Below are 15,532 nucleotides of genomic sequence, written 5' to 3'. Positions count from 1 at the left end.
ATCGTTTACTTTCCTCTTTAGCGTTAATTGATCCTTTATTCGTAAAATAACCCACGTACATGGGTTATTTCTAAACACTAAAAAAATATGAATTCAAGTCCTTAAGGTGCAGTAGGTTCGACCATCAGAGTTTTAGAAAATTCGTAGTGCTTTTTTTTATTGTAGTGTTGCCAACAATTATCTAATCGTAACTCTCTACTTGCCCTCTACTCTCTAAACTTAGCAATCCTCTGTAATGTGGTCCCTTTCTAACAAACACAAATCAAATGACGGATGGCTTGACTAAGGCTTGACTTGACAAGCGTTTATGAATAACGTGATTTAGGTCGTATATGTACAACACAAACAAGATTTCTTACCAATAGTATATTTATTGTTGAAAAGATACATAATATATTTTTGAACAAATACATTAATACATTTTTATACTTGGTCAACCAGATCTTGACAGTAGAAAAAGGCGGCAAATTTGAAAAATGTAGGCGCGAAGGGATATCGTCCCATAGAAAATTTGAATTTCGCGCCTTTTTTTACTGACATGATTTGGTTGACCAGCTATAAATACAATATTATATGTATTAATATATTTGTCTGTTTATTTTCCTTAAATATTACATATTATCTATTATCTACTAGTAGAGTAGGGCGAGGCTAAATGGTTATATACCTTACAGGGGCCTTTTTGTCCCGCCTTACCCCTATCCCCTATACTTAATTGATAAAGCTTATAACTAGATTAGTTGCGTGGTTCAAATTGTATTATGTTGTTATTCTGGGTCGTTTTTCATTTGTTTGGAAGTTGTCATCAAGTGAAGCCGCTGTTAGTTGAGCGAGACGTGCTGACCCTTGCACATGCGATAGTAGTGGCCCTGCAGAGCCACCAGCTCCGCGTGGGTTCCTTTTTCTACGATTTTACCTATGCAAAAAAATAACGTCACTAGAAGTGTAAATAGATAATGCCATACAAATTATTTGAATACGAGATTAATCTGCAATGGCATATGTGCCATGCTTGTATTGCACATGATCGCACAAGAGAAAACATACAAAATAGCAAAACTGATGATTTTTTTATGGGTATGTACCAGGGATGTTGCGGATGCAGATTTTTTGACATCCGCGGATGCGGATGCGGATGCGGATTTTTAAAGGCTCACATCCGCGGATGCGGATGCGGATGCGGATGTCAAGATTAGGTACTTAGAAAACGTCAAATATTACATTTTTCTTCTTCTTCTTCTTCTTCTTCTTGTTAGGGGCTATATAAGGCTCCAAAGCCTATGTATCACTGCGACCATCGCTGATCTATTGTGATCGCCACCTACTACAACTCTCGATCCAAACCTGCAACTTCAAACAGCTGCAGGATCTTTTTGAACTCGAGAGACTTTACCTCCTCCGGGCGCAATATGTGCCCGCCCAGGATTAAGTCACGAGTACGCATTAGGCAAGGGCACTCTGTGAGAATGTGCAAGGGCGTCTCCTCTGCCTCCATACAGAGTCTGCACCGCCCCATGTCACGTTTCCCCATGGTGTGCATGTGCTTATTTAGGCAACAGTGCCCAGTAAGCACCCTTACCAAGTTGCGCAGTTGGTTCCTAGACAGCGCTAAGGCGTTCGAGGACGCCTTTTTGCTGAAGGCCTTGATAAGCGCTTTGAAATGGTTCAAACCTGTTGTTTCCCTCCAGAGTTGAATTGTTGTGTATTGACAGTAGGTCTTTAGGGTGAGCCGCGTTAGGCTTTTGGGGATACCACAAAACGGCTCAGGACTGTAGTTTTTCCCTTTAGCCCCTGCTCGCGCGAGCTCGTCGGCCTTTTCATTTCCTACGATACCCGCATGCCCTGGGACCCAACGTAGAACAACTTTGTTCCTGGCTCCAAGGTTGTTCAATAGTTGCCTGCCATTACATTTTTAGTATTTATTTATTAAAAAAACCAAACCTTTAGTATTTGAGCAAGAATATAGGTGCGTTATATTTAATAAACAGTAACTTCGCCGACTTTTCTGGATCTAGATGATTTCGTTATAGGTAATGACGAAATTACCTAGCACTTACGCCGCCGCTAAGACGTTCCTGTACCGACTTGTTCAACATCCGCATCCGCATAAGCTCCGCATCGTTTTTATGCGGATGCGGATGCGGATGTTGAAAATAATGCGGATGTTCCGCGGTTGCGGATGCGGATGCGGATGTTCGCAACATCCCTGGTATGTACAGTCAGCTGCAGAGATAACTGACCCCCTGCATAGAAATTTGTTTGCAGTGGGGGTCGACTATCTGTACAGCTGACTGTCATTGAACTTTTTAGGGGCTGTTAATATAAGCCTATTTGGGGTATATAATGGTAATCGTTTGATTCTTTTGCGTGATATTTTTTGGGCACCTTTGTCAACAACGCAGATGAGATTGGCGTCTTTGATAGTCGAGAGCCGGTGGGCGATGGTGATACATGTTCGTCCTTTGGCTGCCTTTTCCAGTGCTTCCGACACAGCCTGGAATAAAACATTTGTACGTAATTCAGCCAAGATAAACAACTCTTCAAAACTAAAAGTACATACAACCAAACATGGGCGCTGCATCTGCCTGCTCGCCATGCGGCCATGGCTTATTCGTATTGTTTGTAGAGTCTACGCTAAGTGTCCTTGCCAAGTGCTACGTCAAGTATGCCTCCTATGCATATATGCATTGTTACTATCAAGCCTGTGTAAAGTTAGCATGGTCGTAACTAGCCGTGACATTACCCGTTCGCTGTTGGCGTCGAGAGCGGATGTGGCCTCGTCCAATAGCAACAGGCGCGGGGTGCGGATGAGCGCGCGCGCGATGCATACACGCTGCTTCTGTCCTCCTGAGAGCTGAGCGCCGCTCGCCCCCAGATTCGTGTCATAGCCCTGTCAAAACATTTCACACTACAAAAAAGTGCCTAATACAAATACACTTTGTTGGTTAATTAGCTTCGCACATCTCCAGCTGTTACGTACCTTGGGTAGTGAAACGATGAAACTATGAATATTAGCAGCTTTAGCAGCGGCTTCGATTTCCATTGTCGTGACTTTTCTACTGTTGTCGCCGTAGGCAATGTTTTCGCCAAGCGTGCGGTCGAAGAGCACCGGCTCCTGCTGCACCACGCCCAGCTGCTTCCGAAGGCGGGGCAATGTCAACTGGCTCCGGATATCTCGCCCGTCTACATCCTAAAAAGACAAAGTACCTATGGTATACGTATGTCAACTGATGTTCCTGATGGCATGTTCATGATACAGAACGAGTTACTTAAGTCACGAAAATGTTATGGTGGACGTGCGCAAGCAAATTGTGACACGAAAGTTTCAGCAGCTTTTTGGAGTACTTTGTCGACATTTGTGTGTCCATAACACGAAAATAAGAAGAACTATAGAGAGGATTGGTACTAACGAAAAATGTATGAACATTGGTATGGAATTGGTAAGCCAGATATATCTGTTTTAATTTGATCTACCTTGTTTCTCCATCTTTTTTCGTGTTATGAATAAAATGTAATGTAACCGACCAAACCCAACACGGATAAATAAGTTACAAACGGTGGCAAAAGGCTCAACAATAAGTAGGTACGTTATGTACATACGTGTAACATTAAATCCGAACCGTTCTGTGCCAGTTGATCTACTTACAATATTGCCAGAGTCAGGATCGTAGAAGCGCTGCAACATCTGCAGCACGGTGGACTTGCCGCAGCCCGAGGAGCCCACCAGCGCCACCGTCTTGCCCGCCTCCACCTGCAGGTCCAGCCCCTTCAGCACGCGTATGTGTGGCCGCGTCGGGTAACTGAACTCTACATCCTTGAAGCGGAACTGTCCGGTGGATACCTTAAAAAAAAGAGGATCAAGGCTCAGAACAGTTAGCGCTCCAAAAGACAGACAGCCATAAAATATTGTTGGATAAATTGCATAATTGTCGCTTACTTAATAAGTAAGCCGGTGGGTAATGAGCTATATGTCCCGCCGTTGCTGCGCGGGTTAGATTACCTACTACCGAATTCTAGATGGAATTTACAGCATCCTCTTAAAGATAATCTTACCCAATCTTTTTTGTCCTTCAGCCCATTTGCTGTTACGACCTTCGGCTCCCTATTGATAACGGCCAAGACGCGGGCTCCACTTGCTTTAGCCGAGTTGAAGCTTGGAGCATACACCAGAGACTGGCCGAGCATGTACGCGCCGTACATTAAGGCCTCCGTAACTCTGCAACGACAATATGTAACATGTTGTTTTGTAACTTTATTAACTGCAACCAATTGAGTAGAGTGAAGTGATTTACAGCTAGGATATACTCGTAAGCTGAATACTTACAAAAACACATATTGGTATGGCACATTGTCCTTCGCAACGAGGGTGGCACCGTACACCGTCGCGCTACAGTACGACAGGAATGGTACGTATAATCCCAGCCCAAGCACTAAGCCGCGCCAGCGTGACTTCTTGGCGACAGCAGCACATGATTCCTTTAACTCTTTGTTGAACTTCTCTAAAAATTTCGATTCGACACCTGCAAATTGGTGACGTTGATTGCTATAAGAAGGATCTCAACGTAAAGAATCTTTTCTTTTGTCTCATAGATACAAGCACAGTTCTTACCTAAACTCTGAACAGTTTTAATACTAATGATGGCTTCAGTAGCTATTGATGTTGCTGATTCCAGGGCTGCTGTTTCATTTTCTTGAGACTGCTGAGAAACAATCCCCTCTAACCAGATGCTTCCTACCATCTGCGTTTAATAACAACGAGAAAATGTTAAACTTGCCAATTCGATATTAGTAAGTCCGTGTATTGATTATTGCAGGCGTGCTTCGTTACATTGTACTCACAAGAGGTAAAAATACAGACCCTACAAGGGTCAATTTCCAGTTGTAGCAAATGGCCATGATGAAGCCGACTAGCACGGAACTAAGGCCCTGCAGGATGAGACCAATCCTGAGGCCCGTAGCTCCCTGAACTGCTGCCGCGTCGCCAGTTAAACGAGAACAGAGCGAGCCGACTGTGTTCGACTCTTTATCAAAATAGCCAATTTCCTGAAAGAACCGTGTGTACACATTTACAATTACACGTTACAGACAGTTGTTTACAGTAACCTTATTAATGCTAAAAGCTAGGTTTATAAACTCACTTGGTTAAGTAAACTACTGAAGTATTGATGCCGTAATCTGGTGGTCATTTTTAAGCCAGCATTTGTAAAGGTGACGCTCTGCAGACACATGGATATTCCAGCAATGGCGGCTACCACGATGAACATGCCCGAATAAAAGTCAGCTTCGTATCTTATCTCATCATGATTTTTTGAAACGAAAATCTGTGTGTAAAATTTACTATATGTAAATAGTTATTATAAATAAAAAAAAATTAAAATAATGTTTTATAGGTACAGGTTTGGTCCGTACCCCGCTTGCTAATCCAAAAAGAAGGGCGAAAGCAGGAAAGCAAGCACCTTGCAAAAATGCGGCCAGGGCTCCGGCTGCCAGGTGTGGCCATTCTGGTGCATTCAACTTCATCAGCTCCCAATCGCTCACCGGCTTGACTTTCTACAAAAATAATTTAAACAACAAGTAAAGCCTGACCAGATCATATATAATTATATGATTACGCGCCATGTTGCGGAATTTCACTGGAACGAATTTTTTCATATGAATGAGAATGACAGCGCCCTCTTGACAATGATCATATATGTCAGACTTTATAACCTTAGCCAAGTACCTATAGTAAACGCCCCTATAATGGACGTGGCACCAGTAATGGTAGTGAAGACAAATCCTGTACATTAAGTATTTGTCGTTTTTAAACACTGGCAACATTTTACTATTTATAAACAAAAGCCGTAGAGCTGCTTGCGGTAAATGTTTCATTGTTTTTTTGTTTGTTTTCACATTAATGGTGCTGTCGTGCCATACTGCCCATGACTGGAGCAAAAAATGTAGACAAGCAGTCTAGAGCTCCTTAACAACAATAATAATATACAATGTGCAGATATTTGCAGTACCTTGTTCGCTTCGCTTCAATAACACGGTGTTATATTGGTTTGTTTGAACTTACTTCGTCGTCATCCTTTTCCTCGTCACTTTCAACGATATCGGAGTTGTAAACAAAGTTTTGTAGTCCAGTGGACATCACAGAGCTTATAGAGCCACGAGGAGTCATCCAATCATGCGAGTCTGAAATATGTTAGCCACGGTTTTAAGTCCGTCTGAACTACGCAATAAAATGGTTAAATTTTAACATGGCTGTACCTTTTTTCATTGAGTGGTGTCTGTGAATCCTCCTATTAGACTTTCTCTTTACATCTATACGCGGGGCAAGGGCCGCCACTTCTTCTGTATCGCCCGTTCCATCTACTTCCTCCGGTAAGGTGTCGATTACATCCGGTTCCTTTACTTCCTTCCCGGTTGTTACCAACTTATGATAGAAACCTGCAAACATGCATACTGTTTCATCATTGCTCTTGTTTGAAACATTTTTTGAAAAATCGGCAAATATATTTTTACAAGAAATCATTTACCTTTGGCCTTCATCAGTTCTTCGTGAGTACCATGTTCGACAATCGCACCTTGGTCCATGCATATAATTCGATCAGCGTTCACAATAGTTGACAATCTGAGTATCATATTCATAAAATAACCTAGTTTAGAAAAAGTAATATTTTTTATATCAATTAACTTTACTCACACACCAAATATCGTAAACGTACCTGTGTGACACAACAATCGTAGTTCTTCCAACGCTAGCGCTGTCCAAGGCTACCTGTACTTGCTTCTCCGAGTGCGGATCCAAAGCAGACGTAGCCTCGTCCAGAAGAAGAACAGCCGGTTCGCGCAGCAGTGATCGCGCGATTGCGATACGCTGCTTTTGGCCACCTGAGAGCAACGCACCTCGTTCTCCAATCATAGTGTCGTAGCCCTATGTAAAATAAGTTCGAGGTTAGGTTCGGTTTCAATTCAATCGATTCATTAAAAAATTTTTGATAAGTAATAGACTGACCTCGTGCAAGTTAACGATAAAATCATGTGCATATGCCATTGTAGCAGCTTTAATAACTTCCTCCCTCGTTGCTTCTGGGTAGCCTATAGCTATGTTATCGTGTATGGTTCCGCGGAATAACACAGGTTCTTGGCCTACGACACCTGCAATGTGATTGTTAGTACCAGCAATTTGGCAAATTCAAGTTTGTGTGGAATTTATTAACAAACGTAAGTCTGTAACCTCTACTAATTATCTGGGCTAATCGTATACATAACAATATATTCGTATATAATTTGGCAAGCCAGTTTTGTCAGTAGAAGAATGCGACAAACTTGAAAAATGTAAGCGTGAAAGATCAATCTCCTACAGAGCTAAAGATGAACATTTTATTTCAAGCCTGACCTAAACAAGATCGGAGCCAGCCTATGTTCAGTGTTCTGACATCTCTGCCATCCAGCTTGACCGAGCCTGAGTGCACGTCGTACAGCCTCTGCAGCAGCTGCAGTATAGTGGACTTGCCGCAGCCGGAGGACCCGACCAGTGCCACGCACTCTCCTCGTTTGATGTGTAGACAAAACTCTTTCAAAACCTGCTCAAAAGACATCATTGTAAACGAATTTATTACACAAAACCAAACTCGGTAATTAATGCGAAGATGCATATATCTACATTTTTTTGTAACTAAATTAGCGTTTGTTAACTACGATTACTTACAAAAATAATCTTTAATAGAAAAAAACCGACTTCTCTAACTACTAGCCTAACCCACTTAACGGTGCTTATACTTTATTTGGTAATATGTATACATTTTATGGTAATCATAGTGGTTGATTTAGTTTAGGTATCATAGTGGTTTTCCGGGTCAAGGTCTGGGTCCGAGTCCGAGTACGGGTCCGAGTCCGGAGTCCGGGGCCCAATCCAAGCCAAAATCGAAATTGAAAATCACAAAACGTGTACTATGCGTCGTTGAGGAGTTCTGTTCTGATCATCATCAGCAGTTCCACTTCATCAAATGCCACAGTTTTTAATGTAAATGCTTGATTTTCTGATGAAAATATATAAAATTCTATACGGATGCCTTTAAGATTTGAGAAGTTCCCTCGATTCCTCATGGATACCATGTTCAGGACTTGAGATTGACATAAATGTGCCTAAAAACCTAACTTGCTTAACAAACATAATGAAAAGGACAAATCGCCAAATGCGAGCTATGCGTCGTTGAAGAGTTCCGTTATGATCATCATCAGCAGTTCCACTTCATCAAATGCGACAGTTTTTAATGAAAATGCTCGATTTTCTGATGAAAATACAAAAATCTCTATACGCATGCCTTTAAGATTGGAGGAGTTCCCCCGATTCTTCGTGGATCCCATCATCAGAACTCGAGCTTGACAAAATTGTGGCTTAAAAACTTAACTTTCTTAACAAACATAACGAAGAGGACAAATCGCCAAACGTGAACTATGCGTCGTTGAAGAGTTCTGTTCTGATCATCATCAGCAGTTCCACTTCATCAAATGTCACTTTTTTTATGTATATGCTTGATTTGTTGATGAAAATACAAAAATCTCTATACGCATGCCTTTAAGATTTGAGGAGTTCCCTCGATTCCTCATGGATCCCATCATCAGCACTCGAGCTTGACAAAAATTTAGCTTAAAAACTTAACTTGCTTAACAAACATAACGAAGAGGACAAATCGTCAGACGTGTGCTATGCATCGTTGAAGAGTTCCGTTCTGATCATCATCAGCAGTTCCACTTCATCAAATGTCACTTTTTTGAATGTATATGCTTGATTTGTTGATAAAAATATAAAAATCACTATATGTGTGCCTTTAAGATTTGAGGAGTTCCCTCGATTCCTCATGGATCCCATCATCAGAACTGGGTTTTGACAAAAACGGGACCAATCTGTATGCATATACATACAATCAAAAAAATAATTTTCAAAATCGGTCCAGTAATGACGGAGATATGGAGTAACAAACATAAAAAAAATAAAAAAAATAAAAAAAAACATACAACCGAATTGATAACCTCCTCCTTTTAGATTTGGAAGTCGGTTAAAAAATACCCTATTACTATAGTTCATTTTTTTAGCATTAGAAAGAAGGTAAGCGATGTTGACATGTCTTTTAATTGAAAAACGCTTTTTAAAAACCGTTAACTATTATGAAAGCAGAAGAATATAAATTATCGTATTAGATTCATACTTGTTACATATTTGCCATTCTTTATTTTTAAAACGTGTTTTTCAATAAAAAGACACGTCAAGATTGTTTACCTTATTTCTAATGCTAAAAAAAAGTATAAACACTCATTTTGTTAAAATAAAATAACATAATTATAGTAATACAATACTATATAATACTTTACAATACTAGGTATAGGTACCTACTTTTACAATCTGATGAGCTAATAAAATCACCGTACACTGTCTTGTACTAATCGTACAATTATAGTCGAATTTAAAGCTTCTAATATCTTAACACTGGCGAAATACGGGACTGAAGCCATTTAAATATTAAAAGAATGAATGAATGAAGAAATGTCACTTTTGACACTGACAGATCGGTATCGTACCGCTGTGACTTCATATAAGCATTGTTCGAATCGGGCCGATATAGTACTATTTACCTTGTAGGATTTTTAAGTATCTACATGGCAGGTATGTACGTACCGCAACGTCGGGACGCGAGGGGTAGTTAAAACAAACGTCTTCAAAAGATATGTCACCAATCACTCTTCTTGGTTGAGCGCCTTCTTTGGTCATGCTATTAATTTTCGGTTTTCTTTCTATCAGTTCGAACACGCTGGCAGCTGCGGCCCTCGCTGCCGAGAATGACTCTCCATGTGGCACGCAGAAGGTTATAGACTGCGTGGCCATGTATATACTGAAGAGGATCTGAAAAAAAAACAAACGTATATTAATAATATTGGTAGCAAGGATAGCTAGCTCACTCGGTGTCAGTAGTTAGTTATATTTATTTTATTTAGCCTGACTTTCTGCTTACACTGAAAATTTCTCCGACTGCGTATCGTCTTTTATCAGGGTCAGCAATAAGCAGGTCTTGGAGTACCAAGCGAGTGCCGTAGGAGAGGCCGATGGCGTTGAGCGAGTAGGTGAGCACCCAGTTGAAGCCGGTGCCCAGTCCCGTGTACAGCCCGCGCTTACGACCGTACCGCTCCGCCGGTTCCAGCAACTTCCTGTACCTGGATGTTTCATTCGAATAAAAGTATAGCCGGCACCGATTATATACTTAACAATATATAGCATTTTTATAGGTACATATAATTAATCATGAAACTATCGGAGCCAGATGAGTTTCCGACCAGTGCGGCGCCTCCTTTCCGCTTATGTCCGTATCGAGACGGCAAATAATAGATTCTACTACGTATAAAGAAGACATAAATATAATTTTGTAGGTGGCGGCCCAGATTGATGACCTCTTCGGAAGAGGAAGAGGCTCTTCCTACTTAATTAGTTTCAGAAACCTACCTGTCGACTTCCCTATTTTCACCACCGAAAGCAACAATAGTTCTCACAGATTTCAATACTTCTTCAGCTTGCTTTCCAGCCTGGCTATAGGAATTCATTTCACGGACTGAAGACTTTGTTTGGTACTGCAAAAAAAAACTAAAATCAGTCCTTGTTTATACCTTAATCTCTCCCCGACAGGAGTGATCTTCGGAGACCGACCAGATAATCTATGTATTGTATGTATAGAATGGACTAATGCAATATAAATATAACGTTATAATTTAGTTATTAGTGTAACGCTCGTTTATATGTACAATTACAGTAAAGTGCTGTAAGTACGTACTTACGTTAGATAAAATGACGGACGCTGCGATAGAAAAAGGTACTACTGAGAGACAAGCGAGCGCCAATTCCCAACCAAGTGGGAACGCTTGGCAGATACAAATAATAGCCGTTCCGATGAGATTAGAAACAACTGCTACTTTTTCTCCCATTCCATCTTTTAATTTCATCATGTTCCTGAAAAAATATTTAGAACCAGTCTCAATTTATACCTAAATACTTATTTTATAAAATCAGCTTCACCGGGTTATAGTACCCTATTATTCTTGCACAGTCATGACCAAAACAATCATGTTTTGAATCGTTACTACCTGGGGAAGCTGCTGATGAGGTCCCCAGGTACTTAGACAAAAAAATTATATTTGCTTAACTATTTTGTTTAGAACTAGATTTGTACAAAGTTGTCCCTCCTGCTATTTATTTACTCTCGGGCTGTGATGCTGCCTTTAAGTCTTCAACTTACTTACTCTGTCATTTTGGTAGCCAAGTTGAATTCCGTATCAGTGTCAAACCATGTCATATCCTGTCTTAGAACAGCCTGTAAGAAAAGCTTCCGAATTCTTGTGATCTGAAAGTGCATAAAATGCATTAGGCATGCGTCTCGGAAGTCGTGTACAGTTCATATTTAATGTGTAAAAGACCTTCACATGGCAATTGGCATGTTAAGTATTACTGAATCGCGATTAGAAAGGGATTGAGATAGCTGTCAATCCATATTGATTTTGACGTAAGTGTATGGAAATCTGTTATTTCTAATCCCTTTCTGATCGCGGCATGATAATATCCAAACTCATCATTTTGTCTCTGTTTCAGCGAAACTCGTAGATAGACAAAGACAAGACAAACCAAAGCAAGGCCATCAATTAAATCAATTGCTATGTAAGCGTTTCAATAAAATACGAGATACAACTGTTGGAGATACAACCTATACTATATGCACTAAACACTTAACACTTGTTTCTTCATTGGCTCCGAGTTGAGAACAGAAATCATTTCAATCTAAATGTATTAGCAGATTTATGTGGCACATACATGCAATCTAGATCTTACTTATAATAATGTTTATGATATGCTTCAGTAGTTAAGATTCTGGGTTAAGAAAAGTGGTGCAAAAGCTTTTTACACGATTAATATTCCTCTAAGTAATTAATTGTAACTCAGATTAAATATTTCAGATCGGTACTAAAATGACAGTTAGATTTCCCAATATATCTAGTTTTTTATTTGTAAGTACTACATTTTAGTACTTGCTAAATGTTTTTTAATCGTTGCCATGTGAGTACCTGTCTCAGAGCACTCCAGTTGATGAGCGCTACCGAAGAGATGACGAGCACTAGCGATACTATCACGCAGACAAACGTGCCTATGGCCATCGCCTTCGCATCGTCAATTAGGGCGGCCATATGCTGGTGGGGAGTTCCATTTTTCCTGATAATACACAAAATATTTGATATATATTACTTTCCACATTTCATAGTTCTAGTTCAACGGAAAGTATCCTATAATTTTGATTCCCTTGAGTGTCGAAATATACGTTTGTTTTATTAAACATAAGGCATAAACGGCTGTGTTTTTTTAACTTAACTTAGAAGTTTAATTTTTGTAAAAGGGTGTTAAAAGACAGACGGATAACAAAATGATCCTAATAAGGGTTCCGTTTTTTCCTTTTGAGGTTCGCTAAAAAACGAGCACATGCACATGGCACCTAAGGAAGCATTGCATTTTTCGATCCAGCTGTATAGTGTACTTAGTCCATATTTGCTTATTATAATACATACTTATCTTATTCCGTTGTAAGTTATTTACAACGAGCCTCAGAGATCGAATTTTTTAAGTCAAATTTTTACCCAACATTTTTGAGACTAACGACTACAATACTACTGCCGACTACAGGTTTCTATCTCCGAAAGCCGTCATTTTAAAATGATGTAAAATGGCGTTGATCGTCCCTTTCAGGCGGTACGTACGCTTGTTTATCAGCGGTATGATTTGTAAACGGTATAAAAAGTGCAAAAAGCCTTACAATCTCAGGCCTCCCCCGAAGGCGTCCATGATCGGCATGTAGCTGGTGTACTGATCCTGGTAGCTAGTGCGCTCGATGAAGGATGTGCTGAGCTCCCCGATCTGCACCAGGATGAAGCACACGCCACCGCCGCTCAACAACCCCAGCACCACTCCCAATATTGTCGCCGCTCGCTCTGTCCATGTCGAGTAACGATACTTAAAACAAACAATCGTTTATTTAGATATTTGTATGTATACGGTCATACAAACCTACCCATCCCCCTTTGGATTTTTATCCTTCGGGTTATTCGAATTGGGTAGTGCTTTCATATCAATGGAACAGTAAACAATAATTATTACTACTTACTATTTGAAGATACGAAATTTTAGGAGGCTCTTTTTCTTTTACTCTGAAAAAAAAAATTTTACTTAAGTAAGAAAGTATTAGGTGCATATCACACATCCTACTGCAAACTTTGATCGTTGTAATTGTTTACCGTTCAGTAAATTAGGTTCAAAATCATACTCACTTGGAAAGATACCACTGTCGCAAAAGCCATACCTAATACCTATAATAAAATTACTATACCTATACCTATAATGTAATCCTTTTTTAGTCTGCCATTCTGGCTTTCACCGATAAACAGCTGTCAGGATGTGCTGAGATATAATACAAATTTATATAAGGATAACATGGAAACACTAACTTTATACCATTTTCCGGAAATAGCTCTTTGAAAAGATCATTTCAACCTTTACAAAATGTTACTAAATAGGGATTTTGGCTGTTGGCTGCATACTTAGTAAGCATAAATCAATTATTTCACACCATGCACGAAAAAAGTACAGGAAAGATATAAGAATTATTGTCTACGCTATACAGCAAGTATTTAAAGACACAATTTCTGTTTAATACCTATAAATAAAGAGTAGGTAACTTGACCGTTGTTCTGTCTTCTTGTAAATTTAATTTCACAATAGTGACTGATCGTTTTGACTTCGCAAAAGAAACTGATTTCATTAGGAATGTATGGATAGATAAGATGAGCACTACATATAAATTCACCTTTTAATTAATGTCATAATAATACCTATATAATACCTACTACATGTAAATAAGAAATATAACATTGCTGAACAGTGAGCTTAGACAAACAAACATAAACATAAATAAAGATATACTTAGATTATAAGGAAACAAAAACATGTAAAGAAGCGAGTGAATAAAAATCGCGTGGCTAATTGTGACTTACTTTTTATCTTTTTTATTTCCCATATCGGAGGATAGTTACACTATGAGTATAATTTACATGAACGCGTGCTGAGACACGGACTGTGCGCAAGCGCCTCACTCGGGATGTGGCACAATATTAAGAAACGCCGATCTATTATACAGATACACTGCATGGGAACAACTAATAACTGCTTAATTTATGAGACACATTTCGAACAAGTGAAGGACTCATTGTAATTAAGCACATAAATATACAAGTATAGTATCAAGACTGTCTCATACATAGGTAGTACATATATACGTATGTATATTTACCTACACACCTATTAAGCTTTCGGTAAGTTTACACTTTTTCGGGATACATAAAAGGGCCATTCTACTTTATGTTGTAGAATGTAGAAGGTACTACATTTCTATCACTTTTTCGTAAAATGCATATTTTAAAATACTTGGACATTTACTCTTTTTTTTTTAAGTCACTAAACTCAAGTTAGTTGACTCAAGCCATGTCACTTTTAATTCAAAATGGGGGTTATTAATGAACATAGTTCGCGCACATTGCTCTTCGTCTTTTGAATTTATTGGTCTTATCATGATCACTTAACATCTTGATTTTCGTCATTTTTAGGAGCGGGGAGTAAATTGTTAAAAGTTAAAAGGGAGATGTAGGATTGTATGGGAAATCAATAACCGCCGACCCGATTAAGATGAAATCTACATCATTGATTTAGTTGAAAATGATACCGAACTTTGCTTAGAACGTTAACTGAGGGCCTACCGCGAACCACTTTCGACGTGTTACCTCCCTGTCACACTTACGTACGAATTTACAAGTGCGACAGAGAGGCAACACGTCGAACGTGGTTCGCGGTAGGCGCTCTGTTCTATTATCAGGGTGCGTAGCCAACATGCCAATTGTTTACGCTCCGTAACGAATGACAACGTCACGCTATTGAATGAAATATTCACTAGGAGTTCTGTTTTAAAAAGGCTTATGGCTTCAAGTTTGGCTTACGTTTAGCACTTTGTTAACTATTACGCATACCTACCTATAACGTCCTCATTTATTAATGTTGACATACCTAATACCTACGTAATCACATTTAAATTGTCCTTGCAAGTCCAAGTTGCAAGTACAATAATTAAATCAAACCAAGTAATCAAAACGTACAAAAGTTTATTTGTGTACAGTGAACATAATTTAAATGTACGCAAGTAGATACTTATTTTGCAATATTTGCATTCTCTTTTAATCTTTTCTCTCTGCATCTCAACCTTCTCTCTCTTTCAAATTCCTTCATCCTAATTACATAATCTCGCTGTTCACAGTTGAGGTAATTGTGTTTCTCATGATGACATTTAAACAGTAGGGGAAAGTTGATGTGTCGACACACTTGGTAGTCCAGCAGGTAGTCCGCGCAGTAGTCCCGGAACTTTGGGGGAATGCGGGCAGACACCAACTCTTCCTCTTTCACCTCTCTGTCCAT

General features: G+C 39.5%; 1 protein-coding gene across 1 annotated transcript; it reads right to left on the bottom strand.

The window, feature by feature from the left end:
• Window positions 1–787: 787 nt before the first annotated feature.
• LOC134661805 (multidrug resistance protein homolog 49-like) lies at window positions 788–15,532 on the bottom strand. Its single transcript, XM_063517998.1, has 25 exons — window positions 15,440–15,532; window positions 12,831–13,027; window positions 12,091–12,235; window positions 11,275–11,375; window positions 10,813–10,984; window positions 10,484–10,608; window positions 9,999–10,197; window positions 9,665–9,889; window positions 7,385–7,571; window positions 7,001–7,143; window positions 6,711–6,919; window positions 6,522–6,616; window positions 6,253–6,432; window positions 6,059–6,177; window positions 5,410–5,550; window positions 5,139–5,321; window positions 4,840–5,043; window positions 4,610–4,739; window positions 4,325–4,520; window positions 4,054–4,216; window positions 3,647–3,841; window positions 2,981–3,190; window positions 2,744–2,890; window positions 2,386–2,494; window positions 788–916 (listed from the first exon to the last, which is right to left on the bottom strand). The coding sequence occupies exons 1-25, from the start codon at window positions 15,530–15,532 to the stop codon at window positions 822–824; spliced, it is 3,963 nt and encodes a 1,320-aa protein (XP_063374068.1). The 3' UTR covers window positions 788–821.

Source organism: Cydia amplana, chromosome Z (genome assembly GCF_948474715.1).
Source record: "Cydia amplana chromosome Z, ilCydAmpl1.1, whole genome shotgun sequence".
NCBI classification, from domain to species: Eukaryota; Metazoa; Arthropoda; class Insecta; order Lepidoptera; family Tortricidae; genus Cydia; species Cydia amplana.
This window is presented reverse-complemented; position numbering and strand designations above follow the sequence as displayed.